This window comes from Schistocerca piceifrons, chromosome X (genome assembly GCF_021461385.2).
Source record: "Schistocerca piceifrons isolate TAMUIC-IGC-003096 chromosome X, iqSchPice1.1, whole genome shotgun sequence".
Taxonomy (NCBI): Eukaryota; Metazoa; Arthropoda; class Insecta; order Orthoptera; family Acrididae; genus Schistocerca; species Schistocerca piceifrons.
In genome coordinates, this window is record NC_060149.1 from 704,964,180 (window position 1) to 704,986,851 (window position 22,672).

At 44.8% G+C, this 22,672-nt stretch overlaps 1 protein-coding gene across 1 annotated transcript in view; it reads right to left on the reverse strand.

Annotated features, from left to right (window-relative positions):
• The window catches only part of LOC124722627 (organic cation transporter protein-like), a 348,546-nt gene that overhangs the window by 226,372 nt on the left and 99,502 nt on the right, over positions 1 to 22,672 (reverse strand). Inside the window, exon 3 of the mRNA XM_047247761.1 lies at positions 2,372 to 2,618. Coding sequence (XP_047103717.1) covers positions 2,372 to 2,618 — 247 coding nt within the window. The remainder of the gene's footprint in view (positions 1 to 2,371; positions 2,619 to 22,672) is intronic.

Genomic DNA, 22,672 nt, shown 5'->3' on the forward strand with positions numbered 1-22,672 from the left:
ACATTCTTGACTAACATCAACTCATCACGTCCAGTCTCAAAGGCAACTAATGTTCACGACCGTTACTGCGTGTATTTAAAACAAACTTGATTTGCATGTTCAGAGTGACGCTATTAGCGCCACACTTACCCGACTGGCACAAAATTCGAAAGGACGTCATGTTTCAGATGTAGAAACACGCCTACTAACTCTCGTTTATATCGCACAACTCTTTCTTCTTCTTGTTTGTTGTTGTTGTGGTCTTCAGACCTGAGACTTGTTTGATGCAGCTCTCCATGCTACTCTATCCTGTGCAAGCTTCTTCACCTCCCAGTACCTACTGCAACCTACATCCTTCTGAATCTGCTTAGTGTATTCATCTCTTGATCTGCCTCTACGATTTTTACCCTCCACGCTGCCCTCCAATACTAAATTGGTGATCCCTTAATGACTCAGAACATGTCCTACCAACCGATCCCTTCTTCTAGTCAAGTTGTACCACAAATTTCTTTTCTCCCCGATTCTAGTCAATACCTCCTCATTAGTTATATGATCTACCCATCTAATCTTCAGCATTCTTCTGTAGCACCACATTTCTAAAGCTTCTATTCTCTTCTTGTCCAAACTATTTATCGTTCATATTTCACTTCCACACATGACTACACTCCATACAAATACTTTCAGAAATGACTTCCTAACACTTAAATCTACACACGATGTTAACAAATTTCTCTTCTTCAGAAATGCTTTCCTTGCCATTGCCAGTCTACATTTTATATCCTCTCTACTTCGACCATCATCAGTTATTTTGCTCCCCAAATAGCAAAACTCCTTTACTACTTTAAGTGTCTCATTTCCTAATCTAATTCCCTCAGCATCACCCGACTTAATTCGACTACATTCCATTATCCTCGTTTTGCTTTTGCTGATGTTCATCTTATATCCTCCTTTCAAGACACTGTCCATTCCGTTCAACTGCTCTTCCAGGTCTCTGACAGAAATACAATGTCATCGGCGAACCTCAAAGTTTTTATTTCTTCTCAATGGATTTTAATACCTACTCAGAATTTTTCTTTTGTTTCTTTTACTGCTTGCTCAATACACAGATTGAATGACATCGGGGAGAGGCTACAACCCTGTCTCACTCCCTTCCCAACCACTGCTTCCCTAGAATGAGACGAGGTACTGGCAGAAGTAAAGCTGTGAGTACCGGGCGTGAGTCGTGCTTCGGTAGCTCAGTTGGTAGAGCACTTGCCCGCGAAAGGCAAAGGTCCCGAGTTCGAGTCTCGGTCGGGCACACAGTTTTAATCTGCCAGGAAGTTTCACTGCTTCCCTCTCATGTTCCTCGACTCTTATAACTGCGCCGGCCACGGTGGCCAAGCGGTTCTAGGCGCTTCAGTCCGGAACCGCGCGACTGCTACGGTCGCAGGTTCGAATCCTGCCTCGGGAATGGATGTGTGTGATGTCCTTGGGTTAGTTAGGTTTAAGTAGTTCTAAGTTCTAGGGGACTTATGACCTCAGCTGTTGAGTCCCATAGTGCTCAGAGCCATTTGAACCATTTCTTATAACTGCCTTCTGGTTCCTGCATTAATTGTAAATAGCCTTTCGCTCCCTGTATTTTACTCCTTCCACCTTCTTAATTCGAAAGAGAGAATTTCAGTCAACATTGTCAAAAGCTTTCTCTAAGTCTACAAATGCTAGAAACGTAGGTTTGCCTTTGCTTAATCTATATTCTAAGATAAGTCGTAGGGTCAGTATTACCTCACGTGTTCCAATATTTTTACGGAATATAAACTGATCTTCCTCGAGGTCGACTTCCACCAGTTATTCCATTCGTCTGTTAAGAATTCGCGTTAGTATTTTGCAGCCGTGATTTATTAACCTGATAGTGTGGTAATTTTCACATCTGTCAACACCTACTTTCTTTCGGATTGGTATTATTATATTCTTCTTGAAGTCTGAGGGTATTTCGCCTGTCTCGTACATCTTGCTCACCAGATGGTAGAGTTTTGTCAGGACTGGCTCTCCCAATGCTACCGAGCGAGGTGGCGCAGTGGTAGCATACTGGACTGGCATTCGGGAGGACGACGGTTCAATCCGGCTATCCTGATTTAGGTTTTCCGTGATTTCCCTAAATCGCTTCAAGCAAATGCTGGGATGGTTCCTTTCACAGGGCACGGCCGACTTCCTTGCCTATTCCGATGAGACCTATGACCTCGCTGTTTGGTCTCTTCCCCCCCCACCAAACAACCCAACCGTCTCACAATGCTGCCAGTAGTTCTAACTCTTTCTTGTTGATGTGTATTTTTTTTTTTGTTAGTGTACTTATTATTCCTCCTGAAATACCCTGTAATATGCGGCAGAAGTAACTGTGGTGAGAGCAGTAGCTTACCGAGGATGTACATCATGAAGAAGTTGGTGTCGGTGGCGAGCCCGGCGACGGCGCGGCCCAGCACGAAGAGCGGCGGCGCGTGGGCGGCGGCGGCGAGCCCGTTGCCCGCGGCGGCCAGTACCCACGCCACCAGCAGCGCCAGCCGGCGGCCCGTGCGGTCCGCCACCGCGCCCAGCGACAGCGTGCCCAGCACGCAGCCCGCGAAGAACGCGCTCTGCCCCCACGCAGCCAAGCCGGACCAGCCCTCCTGCGCATGCGCACCAGTTCGGTCATACATACTACTCGGAAAAGTGAACCCGAGAACTGACCAGGGTTTCAGCACCGTCCGGTTTACGGACAAGACAAAGGCAGCAGAGAGACACTACTGGCCATTACAATTGCTACACCAAGAAGAAATGCAGATGATAAACGGGTATTCATTCGACAAATATATTATACTAGAACTGACATGTGATTACATTTTCACGCAATTTGGGAGCACAGATCCTGAGAAATCAGTACCCAGAACAACCACCTCTCGCCGTAATAACGGCCTTAATACGCCTGGGCATTGAGTCAAACAGAGCTTGCATGGCGTGTACAGGTACAGCTGCCCATTCAGCTTCAACACGATACCACAGTTCATCAGGAGTAGTGACTCGCGTATTGTGACGAGTCAGTTGCTCGGCCACTATTGAGCAGACGTTTTCAATTGGTCAGAGATCTGGAGAATGTGCTGGCCAGGGCAGCAATCGAACATTTTCTGTATCCAGAAAGGCCCGTACAGGATCTGCAACATGCGGTCGTGAATCATCCTACTGAAATGTAGGGTTTCGCAGGGATCGAATGAAGGATAGAGCCACGGGTCTCAACACATCTGATATCTAACGTCCACTGTTCAAAGTGCCGTCAATGCGAACAACAGGTGACCGAGACGTGTAACCATTGGCACCCCATACCATCTCCACTGGTGATACACCAGTATGGCGATGACGAATACATGCTTCCAATATGCGTTCAGCGCGATGTCGCCAAACACGGATGCGACCATCATGATGCTGCAAAGAGAACCTGGATTCATCCAAAAAAATGACGTTTTACCATTCGTGCACCCAGGTTCGTCGTTGAGTACACAATCGCAGGCGCTCCTGTCTGTGATTCAACATCAAGGGTAACCGCAGCCATGGTCTCCGAGTTTATAGTCTATACTGCTGCAAACGTCGTCGAACTGTTCGTGCAGATGGTTCTTGTCTTGCAAACGTCCCCAGCTGTTGACTCAGGGATCGAGACGTGGCTGCACGATCCGTTACAGCCATGCGGATAAGATGCCTGTCATCTCAACTGCTAGTGATACGAGGCCGTTGGGATCCAGCACGGCGTTCCGTATTACCCTCCTGAACCCACCGATTCCATATTCTGCAAACAGTCATTGGATCTCGACCAACGCGAGCAGCATTGTCGCGATACGATAAACCGCAATCGCGATAGGCTACAATCCGACCTTTATCAAAGTCGGAAATATGATAGTACGCATTTCTCCTCCTTACACGAGGCATCACAACACCGTTTCACCAGGCAACACCGGTCAACTGCTGTTGGTGTATGAGAAATCATTGGAAACTTTCCTCATGTCAGCACGTTGTAGGTGTCGCCACCGGCGCCAACTTTGTTGAAAAGCTAATCATTTGCATATCACAGCATCTTATTTCTGTCGGTTAAATTTCGCGTCTGTAGCGCGTTATCTTCGTGGTGTAGCACTTTTAATGGCCAGTAGTGTATTAACAGTGTACTCTACACCTACGGTATTCTCACAAGTAGAGTGCCATCGCACGCTACACATCGGTACCCAAATGGCCGCCATGGCACAACTATTAAACATCGGCCCTCTAATCTACACTGATGAGCCAAAGCAACTGGTACAAACATGCGTATTCAAATACAGAGATATATGAACAAGCAGAATAGGTGCGGCGGTCGGCAACGCCTATATGAGATAACAAGTGTCTGGCGCAGTTGTTAGATCGGTTACTGCTGCTACACTGGCAGGTCATCAAGATTTAAGTGAGTTTTAACGTGGTATTATAGTCGGTGCACGAGCAATCGGACGCAGCATCTCCGAGGTAGCGATGAAGAGGGGATTTTTCGTACGACTCTTTCGCAAGTGTACTGTGAATATCAGTAATCCGGTAAAACATCAAATCTCTGACATCACTGCGGCAGAAAAAAGATCCTGCATGAACGGGACCAACGACAACTAAGGAGAATCGTTCAGCGTGAGTGAAGTGCAACCATTCCACAGATTGCTGCAGATTTCAACGCTGGACCATCAACAAGTGTCAGCGTGCGAACCATTCAACGAAGCATCATCGATATGGGCTTTCGGAGCCGAAGGTCCACTCGTGTACCCTTCATGACTGCGTGACACTAAGCTTTATGCCTCGCCTGGGCTCGTCAACATCAACATGGACGTGTACGGGTATAGAGATAACCTAATGAATCGATGGACCCTGCATGTCAACAGGGGAGAGTTGAAGCTGGAGGGGGCTCTGTAATGGTGTGGGGTGTGTGCAGTTGGAGTAATATAGGATCCCATCAGATACTACTCTGACAGGTGACACGAACGTAAGCATCCTGCCTGGCCACCTGTATCCATTCATGTCTATCGTTCTTTCCAATGGACGTGGGCAATTCCAACAGAACAATGCAACACCTCACGTGTCCAGAATTGCTACAGAGTGGTTCCAGGAACACTCTTTTGAGTTTATAAACACTTCCGCTGGACACCGTACACCCAGACATGAACATAATGGCTATATCTGGAATGCCTTGCAACGTGCTGTTCAGAAGAGATCTCCACCCGCTCGTACTCTTACGGATTTATGGACAGCTCTACAGGATTCATGGTGTCAGTTCCTTCCAACACTAAATTACGGATGTATGGACAGACCTACAGGATTCGTGGTGTCAGTTCCTTCCAGCACTACTTCAGACATTAGTCGAGTCCATTCCACGTCGTGTTGCAGCACTTCCGCGCGCTCGTGGGGGCCCTACATGATATGAGGCAAGTGTACTAGTTTCTTTGGCACTTCAGTGCATATCTTAATTTCGCTGCACAGAAATACACTACCTTACTAAAACACTGAAGCACCCATGAGATTTACTTACATGTGAATATAATTTTTTTTTTTTTTTTTTTTTGTTAGACAATGTTTATGTCCCATTTAGAACTCAAGATGTGAGTGACTGGCGACGTACTAGAACGTGACTATTTCTCTACCTAGACCTGTGCCCTCTGACAAGTTTCATCAAATTCGATGAACTCAGGGTTAGTGAACGAGCAATCTCCTACAGTTATATTCTTGCATTTCTCCAGAAGATGCAAATGGAGAACTATATTCTGAAATATTTTGAGCAATGGATAGAACAGCTGTAGATATTTATGGTGTCAAACAAATCCTATGAGGGTCTATCGAATCGAAACTGACTTAAAGAAACTGTTACAGAAAGTGAAGAGGAAGTAAATGAAATAAAATGGTAGATATGATACTGCAAGAAGAATATGACAGAGCACTGAAAGAGCTAAGTCGAAAGTAGTTTACTGGAGTGTACTACGTCCCATCATAATAATGGAGATACTTGGGAGAGCCAGCCAATACAAAGCTATTTCATCTTATTTGTAAGCTATTAGAGGTGGGAAATACCCTAAGGCTTGAAGCAGATTCCAAAGAAGGCAGGTGCTAACTGTTGTGAATATTACCGAACCATCAATTTAATAAGTGATGTTGGAAGAATACTGATACGAATTATTTACAGGAGAATGGAAAAACTGGTAGAAGCTTATCTTGGTGACATCAGTGGTGGTATAGGAGAAATGTAAGAACACGCGAAGTCATACTGACCGTAAGACTTATGTTATAAGATAGGGTGAAGAAAGGCAAACCTAAATTCAAAGCATTTCTTTATTTACAGAGAGCTTCTGACAATCATGAATGGAACACGCTCTTTGAAATTTCGATAGTACAGGGGTAAAATACAGGGAACGGAAAGTTATCTACCTCTTTTACAGAAATCAGACTGCAATTATGAGAGACGAGGACATGAAAGGGAGGCATTGTTGAGAAGGGAGTGAGACAGGAGTGGAGAATCTCTCCAATGTTATTCAGTCTGCATTTTGAGCTAACAGTAAAGGAAAACAAGAGGAAATATGGAAAGGGATTTCATGTCCAGGGAGAAGGAATAAAAACTTCGAGGTTTAAACATATAACACGTCAGCCTCAGTTGCAAATAGAAACCAATCTTTACCTAGGTCTCAGCCAAAATAATTTGGCCTTCTCCAGAAGCTATTGAAACTAAACTATTGCATGCCAAAGTTTGTCCATGTCAAGTATAAAACTATAGCACCGTAGTACCCAGTCATAAATCTACATTACTTAGCTGAAGAGAAACATCAAGCCCCACTGCGCGGACGAGGTCGGTTGGCCTCGAGAGCTGCGCCGGAACTAATCGCAGCGAGCAGCTATGTACCGGGCACCGCTGATGGTCATGCGCATGCGAGCGTGGAAATATAGATGCTTAACAGTAGCTACCCATACGTTAGGAATTGGATTAATATAAGCATTAAAACTGTTAATGGTGTAATATGTAACCGAACTTACTTCTGAGGAGAAAGAGAACCCTAAAACGGATTCGGAACCCGTAAGAAAGACTAGCTATTACTCGGCAAAATTATTCCTCAATTTTCAATACATTAGACTAAAGAAACTGGAGTCAGGCGTCGGCGACTGCAAAGGCAACGCAGCATCAGGGCCGGTGAATCAAAGGTTGAAACCTACGAAAAAGTTCTTATTTCTCAATCGTAGCTGGTCATTAAGTAGCTTTTCTTTATAAAGCAACAGGTGTTTAAAGATTTGCAACTCCTCAAGGATGTCAAGTCTAGTACCTTTCACAGGACCCACATTCGGGAGGACGACGGTTCAATCCCACGTCCGGCCATCCTGATTTAGGTTTACCGTGATTTCCCTAAATCGCTCCGGGCAAATGCCGGGATGGTACCTTTGAAAGGGCACGGCCGACTTCCTTCCCCGTCCTTCCCTAATCCGATGAGACCAATGACCTCGCTGTCTGATCTCCTCCTCCACAACAATCTCAACCTCTAGTGCCCTTAACCTCGCAATTTAATAGTTCTGTGTTATTTGGTGGATTAGGAGCATGGGCCAATTGAACAAGGTGCTCGGCAAAAGTCGAGCCACGCGTGCCATCACCACTTTTCGTGGGTATATGTTCGTTATATATACCTGAGAGGGCTCTCCATGTCTGGCCGGTGTAATAACTCGGGCAATCATTACAAGTGATTTTGTACACCCCAGAACGAGATCTACATCTACATCTACATGATTACTCTGCAATTCACATTTAAGTGCTTGGCAGAGAGTTCATCGAAGCACAATCATACTATCTCTCTACCATTCCACTCCCGAACAGCGCGCGGGAGAAACGAACACCTAAACCTTTCTGTTCGAGCTCTGATTTCTCTTATTTTATTTTGATGATCATTCCTACCTATGTAGGTTGGGCTCAACAAAATATTTTCGCATTCGGAAGAGAAAGTTGGTGACTGAAATTTCGTAAATAGATCTCGCCGCGACGAAAAACGTCTTTGCTTTAATGACTTCCATCCCAACTCGCGTGTCATATCTGCCACATTATGTGATAATACAAAACGAGCTGCCTTTTTTTGCAGCCTTTCGATGACCTCCGTCAATCCCACCTGGTAAGGATCCCACACGGCGCAGTAATATTCTAACAGAGGACGAACGAGTGTAGTGTAAGCTGTCTCTTTAGTGGACATGTTGCATCTTCTAAGTGTCCTGCCAATGAAACGCAACCTTTGTCATTAGTATTCTTTAACGAATGGATCAGGTTCTTTCGGAGGCTGTTATTCGTAGAATATGCAATCTTAAAGCCGTGGCTCTTTAAGAGTCGTCCTATTTTATAAGATGCTTTGCCTATGAAGGGAATAGAAATGAAGCTAGTGGAGTTATCCTCTGGTGTGACACCTAGTGTAGATGAGGTCGCAGTTTTTTTACCTGTTTTCTTGTTACAAATGTGTCTCACAATCCCTGGTTTATATCCATTATTATAGGCGATAACTTCTAGGGTTTGTAACTCGTTCTCCATTGCGTCTGCTGAAAGAGGAATGGCGAGCGCTCGGTGTATGCAAGAATGGAAGAAGGCCATTTCGTGGGCTGGGATGATTTTATCGGAAAAGGTATTTTTCCGAAACATGTTAAATCTAATACGGTTGTCCTCTATTGCCAAATTTAGGTCTAAATCAAAGATCTATGGGGAGATTCATTTTCCAGCGTAAAGCTTATGTTCTCGTGAAGTTTATTAAAAGTTGTGAAAATTTGATCTATATCATCTTGAGAGCCGTTAGTTATGAAGAGTAAGTCGTCTACATATATTGCATAAAAGATAATTTTGCTCGCTACATCTGCATTATTTTGAAAGAAAAGGCGTCCCATAGAATTTACAAATATTTCAGATAAATTACCTGCCAGAGGGCTTCCCATTGCTAGACCATATGGTTGAGAATACATTCTTCCATTAAAAGAGAAATAGTTATACTTCAAGATAATGCGCAAGACAGTCATTATTTCATCTATTTCAGTGTCGGATAATTTTTTGTTGGACCGCAAGTTAACTTCTAAAATGTCTAAAGATTGGTTTACTGGCACGTTAATGTGCAGACTTGTGATGTCAAAGGAAACGAATTTAGAAACATCAGAGCAGATTAAAGTTTTCAATCTGCTAGCTAGATCAACCGTGTTTTTAACTGAGTAATTATCCACAAATACCAAGTTTTCTTTTATTTTATAATGCAGACATCTGGCTAATTTATGATAAGTGCTTTGGTGCTATCCACTATCGGACGGATCGGACCATTAATCTTATGGACCTTAAATTGGTTCCTTAAGATTGGCGGTTTCGGATTCATATTTATGAGCCATTTTTTTACGAGCTTCCCTTACAAGTTTTTTAATATTGTGAGGACCTACGCTTATCTCTTTTTGCAAAGTGGCGGTGGGACCTTTTTCGAGAGGTACAATATCATTTTTTTCAAAAAATTTTTTGTCTTCTCTACATTCTCATCTTTACTGGAAATAATCAAGGAGTTGCCTTTGTCGGCTTCAGTGACCACGGTGTCATTATTTTTCAACTTACGATTAATGCTTTTTACGGTATTTAGTACGTTAGCGTCCGTTTGCATGGTGGTCAATTCTTTTTCTAAAATGTTGCAAGACTCGTAAACTTTCGCGTTTGCACATTTTTAGCTGTTTTAGAGCACCCGAGGCCTATTTTAAGATCCACTATTAGATTTTCTAATACGCCAGCTTCGCTAACTGTGGGTTCTACGTTGTATTTGAATCCTTTAGACGACAGCTTGTTTTCAGAAGACGTGAAACTAATGTTTGTTTTATTAACTATTCTCTCATAAAAGCTGGGTCCGTTTATTGAATTAATATAATTGCTCTGCTTGTTACAGCAATCAGCCCGATTTGACATATCTGCACGTTTTCTAGCATACCTTTTAGCAATTTCGTCTTTCCATTGCTCCACTCACACTGACACAGACCGCACTACGCTCTGAACTGGTGCGAATCAAGTGGCGATTGTACACGTGACGTGCGCATCACAGGGTGTGGTTATATGCATACATTCACGTCCAATCGTATCCACTCATCCGGGCCACTTTTATTTGCCCCACTCTGTATAAGGAAATGGAAAATGGAAATGAGCGTTTGGCGTCAATGGACGGGACTGCGGGGCAGGTCCGGCCGCCTTGGTGCAGGTCTTATTACATTCGACGCCATATTGGGCGACCTGTGCGCCGGGTAGGGATGAGATGATGATGAAGACAACACAACGCCCAGCCCTGAGCGGAGAAAATCTCCGATCCAGTTGGGAATCGAACCCGGGCCCGTAGAAGGGCAATCCGTCACGCTGACCACTCAGCTACCGGGGCGGACATAAGGAAATGAGACACTAAAATTAGTAGATGAATTTTGCTGTCTGGGCAATAAAATAAATGGCAAAGGAAGGAGTAGTGAGGATATAAAATGCAGACTGTCAATAGCAAGAAAAGCGTTCCTGAAAAATAGGAAGTTTTGAACGTCTAATATAAATGTTTAGGTAGTATTTTCTGAAAGTGTTTGCGTGGATTGTAGGTTTTTACGGAAGTGAAACGTAGATGATAAGCAGTTCAGACAAGAAGAGAATAGAATCTCTTGAAATGTGATGGTACAAAAAAGGTTGAAAATTAGACGAGTAGATCGAATAACAAATGAGAAGGCACTGAATAGAATTGATGAAAAAAGAAATTTGTGACAGTTTCACTAAAACAGAGGGTCGGTTGACGGGACACATTGTGAGGCATTAAGGAATCATCAGCTTGGTGTTGGAAGGGAGTGGGGAGGAGGGGAGGAGGGGGTGAAAATTATACAGGGAACACAGTAAGGCGTTTCAAATGCCTATAACCTGCGGTAGCTACGTAAATGTCGTGTGACTAGGGCCTCCCGTCGGGTAGACGGTTCACCGGGCGAAAGTCTTTCGATTTGACGCTACTTCGGCGACTTGCGCGTCGATGGGGGTGAAATGATGGTGATTAGGACAACACAGCACCCAGTCCCCGAGCGGAAAAAATCTCCGACCAAGCCGGGAATCGAACCCGGGCTCTTAGGATTGACAGTCTGTCGAGCTACCCACTTTTTTTTTATCTCATTTTGTTCGCCGCATCTGCTCGGGGCGGACGTCGTAAGACACCCTTTTTTTAAGTTCGTTGTTGATCGATTAACTCAGATTTTTTTATTACAGAGGGCAGCTACCCCTCTGACCGAACACGCTGAGCTACCGTGCCGGCACCCACTCAGCTACCGGGGGCGGACGGTAGGTACGTAGAGATGCAGAGGCTTGTGCAAGATGAACTAACGTGAAGAGCTGCATCAAACCAGTCCTCGGAGAGAAGGTCGCAACAACAACATTTAGGGCGAGCACAAAGAACTGCACGCATTCGATGAGTACATTTTTTTTCATTACCCTAGACGACATTTTCCGGTGGAGTACAAGCTCACGCTTCATCGATCTGGCGAAGGCTGCAACAGATAAGGACCCAGTTCAAGATCGTTTAACCTTCGTGCACTAATAAGACACGACGAAAAAATTAGTCAGCCCCACAGATATCAAGCCAATACCGTGTAAATCCACTTCTAACCATGATAATAGCATCAGTTCGATAACGATCAAAGTCCACAAGTTTCCTCGCGTACGCCACAAGCAGCTGAAAGCACTCATTGATGATTAGATCCTGTAGAATTACCAAATTGCGGGGATGTTCATTGCTACGTTCCTACCATTCTTCTACGGAGTTCGAGACATTTTCTATGTGATTGAAATAGGGTGTCACTTTTTAGTCTTTCCCGTCGGATGTTTCGCAAATACACTACTCGGGTTTGCGCCGGATCATATTGAGCAAACCTTATATAGCAATATTTCTTCGGTACAACTGTTACGCATCTTCAAGTGATGGTAGTTGCTACTAGTGTCTCAGCTGCGAGGCGCGACTGATGAGGATCGCGCGGCGGCGTCGAAATTTGTCAGGGCAGGAGCTCGATATATGCATGCAGGGAAGGCTCTCGCAGTTGGATGAAGGGTAACACTAATTTGACTTGACTTTCTGCAAACATGACGTCATTATGACCTCACACGCAATATCGGCAACCGGAGGAACTGCTATCGACTTTCATTAGCTGTCGATGTGTGCCTTTCTCGCACGGGTAACAGCTCACAAGACTACATGCACACGTGACGTCATTTTGACACCATACACAGTTCCGAAGATTTATAAAAACACGCCGTTCTTGGCACTATTTATTATAATTATTGTTTTAATTGAACGTTACATAATGACTTATCGGCGGTTAAAACTTTTGTGAGATATAACTAAGTGCACGGGGTGCAAACCTTCGTAATCTCAATGTGGTGTAGTGGTTATGAGTACGCAATTGTGTGGTGGGAGATTGTTGGTTGTTGGTTCGCGCCTTGCATTCTGCGATAAATGTTGTGTCTGGGTGGCACACTGGTTAACAAAACTGCCTACTAAGCAGTTTCGCCCTGCACCTCGAGCGAGCAGGTTATTCTTACTTCCGCCTGTACAGCAGCACCGCGTGTGTCGAACTTGGGTGTACTCAATCTTATGTGTGTATCGGCCGCTGCCGCATCGTTCGTTGTTGGTTTGTTCTCTGCCGGCGGCGTATTCTGCCGTGCCATGATGTGTGTGGAGTCTCTCAAGAATAGTCCTCGTCGGGGTGCCGTTCGTTACAGTTTTGGCAAGAGTACTCGACATGTTCAACCGGGCTCTCTAGAATTTCACGATTGGTTGGTTAATGCGATTCGAGTTACATCTGGTCAGATAGATACTGCTTATGTTGATTCTGGTTTGTATGCACTTTTCTGTGAAGTTTCAAGATCCCTCGCAAGTAGACCGGATTTCCCTCGCGTTGTTTCTCAGGTGATGTTTACACGTCGTAATGGTTCCGTAAGTCCAGTCCTTCTTGCAAATGCGGCGATCGAGTATATTCCGGTTAGAGTTTAGAAACTTCCATCCGAAGTGGACGATTCATTTCTTAAGGAGGTGTTGCTGCCTTATGGTGTCGTCTGGTATATCCAGCGGGAACGCTGGTCTGCTCAACATCGCTTGCAATGTTGCAATGGTATCCGAACCGTAGGGATGTGTGTTCAAAAGAATATTCTTTCACACCTGAATGTTTGTGGTTACCGGATTAATATTACGTATGCAGGGGAAGGAGGAACCTGCTTGCTCCGTAGTGAAAGCGCCCACCTCAGATCCAACTGTCCTTGCCGTATTAAGGTTTTAAAGTCGTCCTAAGAAAAACGTTAACATTAATTGAATTAGTGTCTTCGCAATCTGCTGTCTGTGCTTCTCAAGCTTTAGAGGACATTGGGCAGGCATTGCCCCCACCCACTCTCTGAGCGACTTTGCACCGTTACCGGCACGCTGAGTTGCGGCTTCTGAGTGGTGGAGGGTGCTTCTTCCAGTGGTGATCCTTTGAAAACTGACGTTAACTGCGGTTCTCGTTTCACGACGCTGGTCCTGTTGATGTTGAAATGAATATTGCATCTGCGTCCTCTCCTCTACCCCTAAGAACCACTGTTCCGGTGGTCCCGATGATTTAACAGGGACATCGTCTGCCGTTCTACTTTTGCAGTTCAAAATGGTTCGCCGGCCGAAGTGGCCGTGCGGTTAAAGGCTCTGCAGTCTGGAACCGCAAGACCACTACGGTCGCAGGTTCGAATCCTGCCTCGGGCATGGATGTTTGTGATGTCCTTAGGTTAGTTAGGTTTAACTAGTTCTAAGTTCTAGGGGACTAATGACCTCAGCAGTTGAGTCCCATAGTGCTCAGAGCCACTCAAAATGGTTCAAATGGCTCTGAGCACTATGGGACTTAACATCTGTGGTCATCAGTCCCCTAGAACTTAGAACTACTTAAACCTAACTAACCTAAGGACATCACACACATCCATGCCCGAGGCAGGATTCGAACCTGCAACCGTAGCAGCCGCGCGGTTCCGGACTGAGCGCCTAGAACCGCTAGACCACCGCGGCCGGCTACTTTTGTAGTGTTCTAGTGTAGTGCCTTCCCTCCCTCGATCTGATACGATGGAGCAACAGGTTACTGCGGATTCTCTTCCAGGTAGTCAGATGATGCAGACAGCGTCAGACGCTGCATTGCCTGTCTCTTCTTTATCTGATGATGATGTTCTTCGATCCCAGTTGGGTCTCTCGCATTCCACTGAGTGCAGTGGGGACGCCTCTACCCCTGGAGCGGACCCTGACCAGCCCTCTATCCTTCCGAGTCAATAAGTTGTCTTGCCACGGAGGGGTGTGAAGCAACTGTTTCATCCCGAGTGTGCAGCGTCGTGCTGAAAAAAAAAACAAAGCATGGAATCTGCACCTTCCGGTGGACAGGATTCAAATTCTGTATAATCGTCTTCGCTGTCTGCCGATGTTGCGGAGAGCGGGACCCGATCCGCAAATTCTTTCCTAGTTCTGCTTTCATGTCTTACATGTGTTAACTAATGCAGGCGTATACGTTTCTTATCCTAAATGCTAATAGAATAAGCTGTCTATTAAGGATTGCTGCCTTATCACAGTTTATTTGCCGGCATATGTGGCCGAGCGGTTCTAGGCGCTTCCCAAGCCGATGTTGTGAGTTTGCAAGAACTGTTATTTGACGTGTTTTGTCACCCTGGGTATTCTGTGTTTTTTAACTTTGCGCCGGAAAGCTGTACAGCCATGGCCGTGTTTAATATTGATGGTATTCCGTTAACGGACTTTGACACGCTGAACGATGGTCGGGGTATAGAATGTCGGTTTTACGATCCCCCTTAATTTTTCTTTATGGTCCATCTGGACCTGGTCGTACATATGACTGCTCGCGCATTTATATGAAAGATGCCTTTTTTACTTCGCCAAAAGCAGCGAAAAATTTTGATTTGGGGGGGGGGGGGGGGAGGAGGAATTTCAACCGCGTATTACGTCCTGTGGATCAGAGTTCCATTTAACGATGCAGTGGCGTCGTTGACTCTACAGGATGCTTGGATATGCAGATATCCCACATTTGAGCGTTTTACGTATTTTACAGCTATTTCTAGTAGTCGAATGGACCGTTTTTATTTGTCTACTTCCCTATGTAGTCAACTTTTGTTACCTGATGTAATTCCCGCCAGCTTCGGTGATAACTGTGTTGTTTCAATGACTCTTAACAACGTCCCTCAGCGGGTACATCTTTCTCGTCCCACTTGGAAGCTAAATATTTTACATCTGGTGCACCCCTTTCTGGGTGATATCATCATTGCCGTGTGGGGGTGAACAAGCCGTTTCCAAGTGCGTTAGCCCTCAAATATTGAATGGTGGGTTGCCATTTGCGAACCTCGACTTCGCACTGCACTCATGCGTTTTAACCCTAGTGAAGCGGCTGAAATGAGGAGGACTCGAGGATTTTATTACGCTGCCCTTCGCGATCTTTATGAGAGTGCTCGAGACGTCCCTTTAAGAATTATGGAGGTTCACCACGTGAAGACGAAACTCCTTCAACTCAAAAGACTGGAATTAGAAGGTCTTCGTTTGCGTTCCCAGCCTCGTTTGATTCTCCAGAATGAGTTGGCGTCTCTTTGTCATCTAATTCGGCTTCGAAAGCGATGTCAGAGTACGTATCTCACTACCATTCGTTCTATAGATGGACGTGAGTGGTCACCCCAACCACATACAATACTTGAACTTTCCCGGTATTTTTCCGATCTTTATATTGGAGTGATATCAGACAGTATACGGTCTGCTGTTTTTACTTCCCTCATTGATAGTGTTGTTGTCTGGGCTCTGAGCACTATGGGACTTAACAGCTATGGCCATCAGTCCCCTAGAACTTAGAACTACTTAAACCTAACTAACCTAAGGACATCACACAACATCCAGTCATCACGAGGCAGAGAAAATCCCTGACCCCGCCGGGCATCGAACCCGGGAACCCGGGCGCGGGAAGCGAGAACGCTACCGCACGACCACGACCTGCGGACGATAGTGTTGTTACGCCAGCTCTCCATGAGAAGTTTTTGGCAGATTTTCACCGTGATGAGGTGTCTGACATTGTAGTTCACTCTACTTTCTGCAAATCATCAGCTTTGGATGGGTTTCGCAAAGAATTTTACGTGCGGCTTTGGCTTCTGATAGGAGATACGATAACATCTACAGTGAATTAAGTTGTGCAAGGGGTACACCACCCGCCCTACTTTAAGGTTGGAAAAACTATTTTAATTCCATAAAACACGTGACGTCTGTCCGTGAATCAGATCTAACCGATAACGCTATCTAATTTTGCTTATAAAATCGTAGCGCGGGCGATAAATAGCCGTTTGTCGATTTTGCTTGTTGACATTGTCGAGCGTTATCAAAGTTGTCTCCCGGGTGTTCTCTCCTGACTTCTGTTGCTGAATGTCGTGATCTCATCTCGATTACTTCCACTGTTCCTGGGTCAAGAGCTTTACTCTTTATTGTTTTTGATCACACGTTTGACCCACTTAGTCATGAGTTTATGTTGCGAGTGTTGACAGCTGTTGGTTTCAGTGATGCTGCACGACGGATATTCACCTCTCTAATTATTGGTGTTCATCGGTCCACTGTCGTGAATAGAAGTGTGTCGAGGTGTCCTACGAGGGGGTGCCCAATCTATGTCGTTGTTCGCGCTATTTATGGAACCTTTATTGCGGTCCGTAGCTGCTCGGTTGGATATCTGATCGTTATTGGGCGAAAGGTTCAGCATTCGCGCGTATGCCGATGCCGTTATGGTAGTCCTGCGTACTCATATGACATATAGGTGCTCAAGGACGTTTTGGATGCATTTTATCGTGTTGCGGGAGCACAGACTAACGATCGGAAGTTTCTGATACTCAGCTTGGGGGAATCTGACGCGGTCGGATTCCATGGGCTGTGGCTGTCGCCTTTCATCGATCGTTGTGTGTTACTATTTGTTGATCGTTGTCCCACGAACACCGAGCGAGGTGGCGCAGTGGTTAGCACACTGGACTCGCATTCGGGAGGACGACGGTTCAATCCCGCGTCCAGCCATCCTGATTTAGGTTTTCCGTGATTTCCCTAAATCGCTCCAGGCAAATGCCGGGATGGTTCCTTTCAAAGGGCACGGCCGACTTCCTTCCCCATCCACGCCTAATCCGATGAGACCGATGACCTCGCTGTCTGGTCTCCTCCCCCAAAAACCAACCAACCAACCAACCATGAACATGGCTGCGTTAAACTGAAAGTCCGTCACGGATAGGATTCCAGGAACGAGCCTTGAATACGAGCGTCACTCCGTTTCGTTACTTCGTAAGGTTCGGACCTTCGAAACTTAGGTGTTGAGTAAAGCCTATTTTTGGCCGGCCGGAGTGGCCGTGCGGTTCTAGGCGCTACAGTCTGGAACCGAGCGACCACTACGGTCGCAGGTTCGAATCCTGCCTCGGGCATGGATGTGTGTGATGTCCTTAGGTTAGTTAGGTTTAATTAGTTCTAAGTTCTAGGCGACTGGTGACCTCAGAAGTTAAGTCGCATAGTACTCAGAGCCATTTGAACCATTTTTTAGAGCCTATTTTGTTGCCCAAATTTTACCCCCACCTGCGATGATGTCCCGAAAGTTACGATTATCGGGCAAGTTTATCTGGTAAAACTCTATTTATCGGGTGCGATATGAGGTTATGCCGAGACCTGGGCTGATGAGAGATCTGAGTCTCCATGATGTATGGCCCAAGTTTTCTGTTTTAATATGTCTTCGCATCTCCCAGTCACTTACAGCTCGCCTTTTTACCTGTCTCCGACCTGCGAGCTTAACCTCTCCAATAGATGTTTTTACGATAAATAATAAATTAAGGCATATTCTGGAATTTTTTTTATTGGTGTCAGTATTTGGGGGTTGATACTCTTTCCAAGTCGTAAATCTGTAAAAATGCTGTTATGGCGCTGAACGTTTCCAAATCACGCTTCCCCTATGAAGTTCCTATCGCCAGTGACAGATTGGAAGGTTGTTGGGTCCAATGTCAGCCTACATATTTTTCCGATGGAAATGGAGTCTTCATGGTCCCAAGTAGTTCATAATCTTCTCGCCACCAACGTTAGCCTTTCTTTGCATTGGCGTTAGTGAAACAGACCGATGCTGTCATTGCCATGGAATGTAAACATTGTCACTGCTTGGTCGCCAGTGGACACAGTCATTGGAATTCGCTCCGCTTACAATTGGCCTTTCCTGCCAGGATGACGGAAGCGGCAATTTCCAGTCAGATTCCCCTGCGTTCCGATTCAACATTCTTTCCTAGAACGATGAACAGTACAGCCATGTAGCTTGTCGGGCATTATGTTCATTACGTGGTGGAGAGCGGGTATGACTGGGACCCTTGTGCCTCTTACCAGTATATGGTAACGGCCCATTGGACATGGCAAAGGACGCAACGCTATCGTAAGCTTTTTACTAATATTTAATCGTTAAGGAGTTGGATGAAGTATAGAATCCCTTTTCTATTCGAATGATTCACTCCTGTTACATCGCTTCTGGTAAGAGTAAGAAAAAGAAGGTGCTGAGTTAACCGATCCTCTTGGTGTTTTCGTCATGGTCCGTTTTCGGGTGTATTGTTAGACAGTTTATTTTATTTTTGTGGCCCTGTTTTTTTAGTAAAAAATAAGCAAAATTTGATGCAGGCCACGAATGGAAATGAATTTTTTTCTTTTTTGAGTGTCGGAAACCATGTAGGATTAAGTCCGATTTTTTTTGGTAGGAAGTTAAGAGGTTTCAATAAAAATAAATAAATAAAGATAAAAAATAAAAAAATGCCTGTACCATGTGTGGGACCAGCATAGCGACAGGCTGGTGTGGTTGGGGGGGAGGGGGGAGGCGGCGGCATGGTGGCCAGGCCACAGGATTCAACCCCTGCCCACTTTGTCTCCACCCAGCCTGAAGCTGATTGTGTCCGTTTTTCCCTGCCGCTATAAGCAGAAAAGAAACGCTGTCGTAATGTATAATGTCGTCGTTTACAGAGTCGAAAGATGCATCCCGCTACATGTAACTTCTTTTCGATCTTAGCGGCGTTAACACATTTGGTTAAAAGAATGGATCGAATATCCCTGACTCCAATTCTTTTTTTATCTTCCCACGTAATTATTATGATTGTCCAAACTCTCATTATTGAATGATTCATTTATTATTTTCATAATCTTTATCCTGAAAAATGGAGAAAAATTTTCGTTATGAGATTAAGAAAATGGGGACACAAGAATATCCAATCAAATTAGTATAGTCATTTTATTTATATTTTTTGTCTACATGTATGGCAAGCATGATATGTATCTTATGGAGCATTGTACTAAAAAAGAACAAAAAGGAAAAGTGGTTAGGAATGTGGTATTGTGTAGTGAGAGACTGCTATTTACTAATTCGATTCTTGCTACCTCCAAATCTTTTTCCTCTTTCTAAAAGATTCTCTGACTTTCTTATTAATTCAATTGATTTATGTTCAAGAGTGCTCTCTCAGGAGTGAGTTGTCATTGTCAATAATTTACAAATTAAGCTTGAGACACGCAAATGCGAGTAAATATTAAAAACAAATTGGTCATCTGGTAAAGCAAACAACCATTCAGAATAACAAGGCTAGATAGCACTGACACATTTTCAAAAGAATTAAATGGCTCTGAGTACTATGGGACTTAACATCTGAGGTCATCAGTCCCATAGAACTTAGAACTACTTAAACCTAACTAACCTAAGGACATCACACACATCCATACCCGAGGCAGGATTCGAACCTGCGACCGTAGCGGTCGCGCAGTTCCAGACTGAAGCGTCTAGAACCGCTCGGCCACACCGGCCGACTCAAAAGAATTGAAAGGTAACTTAGTCTGAACCATCTACAAAGTTTATAAGAAAATTTGCGAGTTAGTTCTTTTAGGACACTTCTTCGCCAAACAATGTTTGAATTGAAGTAAATCTTTAACTCCTAATATGATGTTTTCCGTTATTTTATTACAGCAAATTGTACCAATACAGACGCATTTTCGAAAGATCCTCAGTGTGCTGATGTTTTGAAATAGTATTTATTCGTAAAACGTAAGTTAAATGAGTTGCTGCGTTAATTTGTCTCCTATGAGTGGAATGGCTATCCATCCTTTTTAATTAAAGATCAACTCCTGAAACTAGTTTTCAGAATCAGCAAGTCCGCGCACGTTGATGATTGATAAAGACGTATTAGGAAAAGTAGTACAAGTTTTTTAGTAAGTTTCGGGATTTATTCTTACAAATACATTAATCTCTCCTTTATCTACAGTCCAGTCCACATGAATGCAGAGCTTTACGCATTCATAAACAATATTTCTTCGAGGTTAATGTACATTGCAGTAAAGGGCGAATGTTACTGTTTTGAACGTCATGTTCGCCTCGCGTGTTGCTACAAGTACGATAAGGGAAGTCGATAGACAGCTTTTTCCATCTTTGATATTGCGTGTGATGTGAGAGCGGCGTGACGTATGCAGGAAGTCTTGTGAGATGAATGTCTGCATTGGAAGAAAGTGGCACTCATAGTGTCCACTGTTGATAACACTGTGAATAGCTTGCGTATGCTTGCCAGACTATGGTGGGGAGCGGAAACGATTACGCCCTTGACTCCGTGGAAGGTCTTGATCCGTTCTGTCTGCGATTATGGTAATATTGTCTACGGCACTGCAACGCAATCAACTTTGCGCAAGCTCAATGTCATCCGTTATACAGTGATTCGTCTTGTCCTTGGAGCCATCAAATCAACGTCCACCAACACCGTGCTAGTGGAAGCATCCGTCATGACGGCAGACGTTGTCTGATATCTTTCACTCAGTCGGTCTTCGATATCTGATTCTCCATCTGTTAAGGCACTGGTTCGATTCTCGAAACTCACACAGGCTCCTCATGGACGACGAATGAACAGAACTTATTTATTAGTTCGCAGCTACGAGAAGTGGCGCCATCTGTTTCCACTCGTTCTACAGGACAAAAAACTCCTCTGTTTTCGTTTTTCGTTTAGCCTATTCTTCACTCCAGCCCCAGTGGCATACCTGCCGTTCGATTTCCGAACGGAGACCAACATCATTCGCGACCTGGAGCATTTTGTCAGCATACCAAGACCCCAGTACGCTCATACCTATACGGACGGTTCTAAATCTGAGGCGGGTGTGGGATACGCCTTCTTTAGCCCTTCCAGTGTCGCTTAGCAAATGTTTGCGCTTCCTCTTGAAACTTCTGTCTACACGGCACGGCGGACTTACTGGCCATCAGGTAGCTATTCATTATAGTACTCGGTCATTCAAGTTCGTCCAGATACTTACGTACTCTCGAATTGTGCTGTAGAAATTGCAACATCTCGTGTTTGATAAACAGAGCAACAGATATATTCTGAACGTCTTATCAACCATTAGAGACGAGCAGGCCTCGGACATTGCCGTCCAATTACTCTGCATTAAAGGACATTACGGCATTCTTCCTAATGAAGGTGTTGACCGTCTTGCCAAGAGGAGTATTACGGAAGGCCAGATATGCCCAACGGCAATCCCTTATACGGATCGGCCGGCCGGAGTGGCCGTGCGGTTCTGGGCGCTACAGTGTGGAACCGAGCGACCGCTACGGTCGCAGGATCGAATCCTGCCTCGGGCATGGATGTGTGTGATGTCCTTAGGTTAGTTAGGTTTAATTAGTTCTAAGTTCTAGGCGACTGATGACCTCAGAAGTTAAGTCGCATAGTGCTCAGAGCCATTTGAACCATTTTAAACCTTATAGTTATCTCACATCGACGATAGGAAAGGTTTAATCTGCTCTGAGCACTACGGGACTTAACATCTGAGCTCATCAGTCCCTTAGAACTTAGAGCTACTTAAACCTAACTAACCTAAGGACATCACACACATCCATTCCCGAGGCAGGATTCGAACCTGCGACCGTACCAGTCGCACGGTTCCGGAGTGAAGCGCCTAGAACCGGTCGGCCACCGCGGCCGGCGATACGGAAGGCTGCCTACGAGTGGCATGTCCCTCAGCACCCTTAAGGGCGGCCACTTGGTGGCCAGATAACCGAACATCTCTTCTCGACCATTGTTCGCCTCGGTGCAGCTTCGTAGACGTCATACGACTTCTATCATTCGCATGAGGCCAGGATACGGATGTTACCCTGCGCACTGTATCGGTTGAAGATTATCACGTCAGGACACTGCGATAAGGGCACAACAGCAGTAGCGGAACTTAACCACATCATATTGGCATGTACAAATACACGACTGCACAATGAAACTTGTATAAGATATTGCTTCTTCCCCACCAGTGTTCCTGTTTTACTCCACCGTTTTGTAAATATAACTTGCTCACAGGCTATTTGAAAGCCACCGGCATCCAATTTAATTAAAGAGTTGTCGAGGTCTGCATTTTCAGGTGGCATCAGCCCGGCTCGTAATAAGGTGCGTAATTTTGTGTTTTAATTTGTGTAAAGACCATCTGTACATTAAATTTTCATTACTGCTCTCTTGGACATTTTATGTCACTATTCTACATACCGTTCATTGTATTGTGTTTGTCATTTTGAGTTTTTTTATTATTTTAAGTAATCACTGCGTCACATCATGAATCGTAAGTTCTTGTTTTTCTTGTTTTAATGTAATGGCACCCAGTGCTGGATTCCAGGCAGCGCTTAGTTG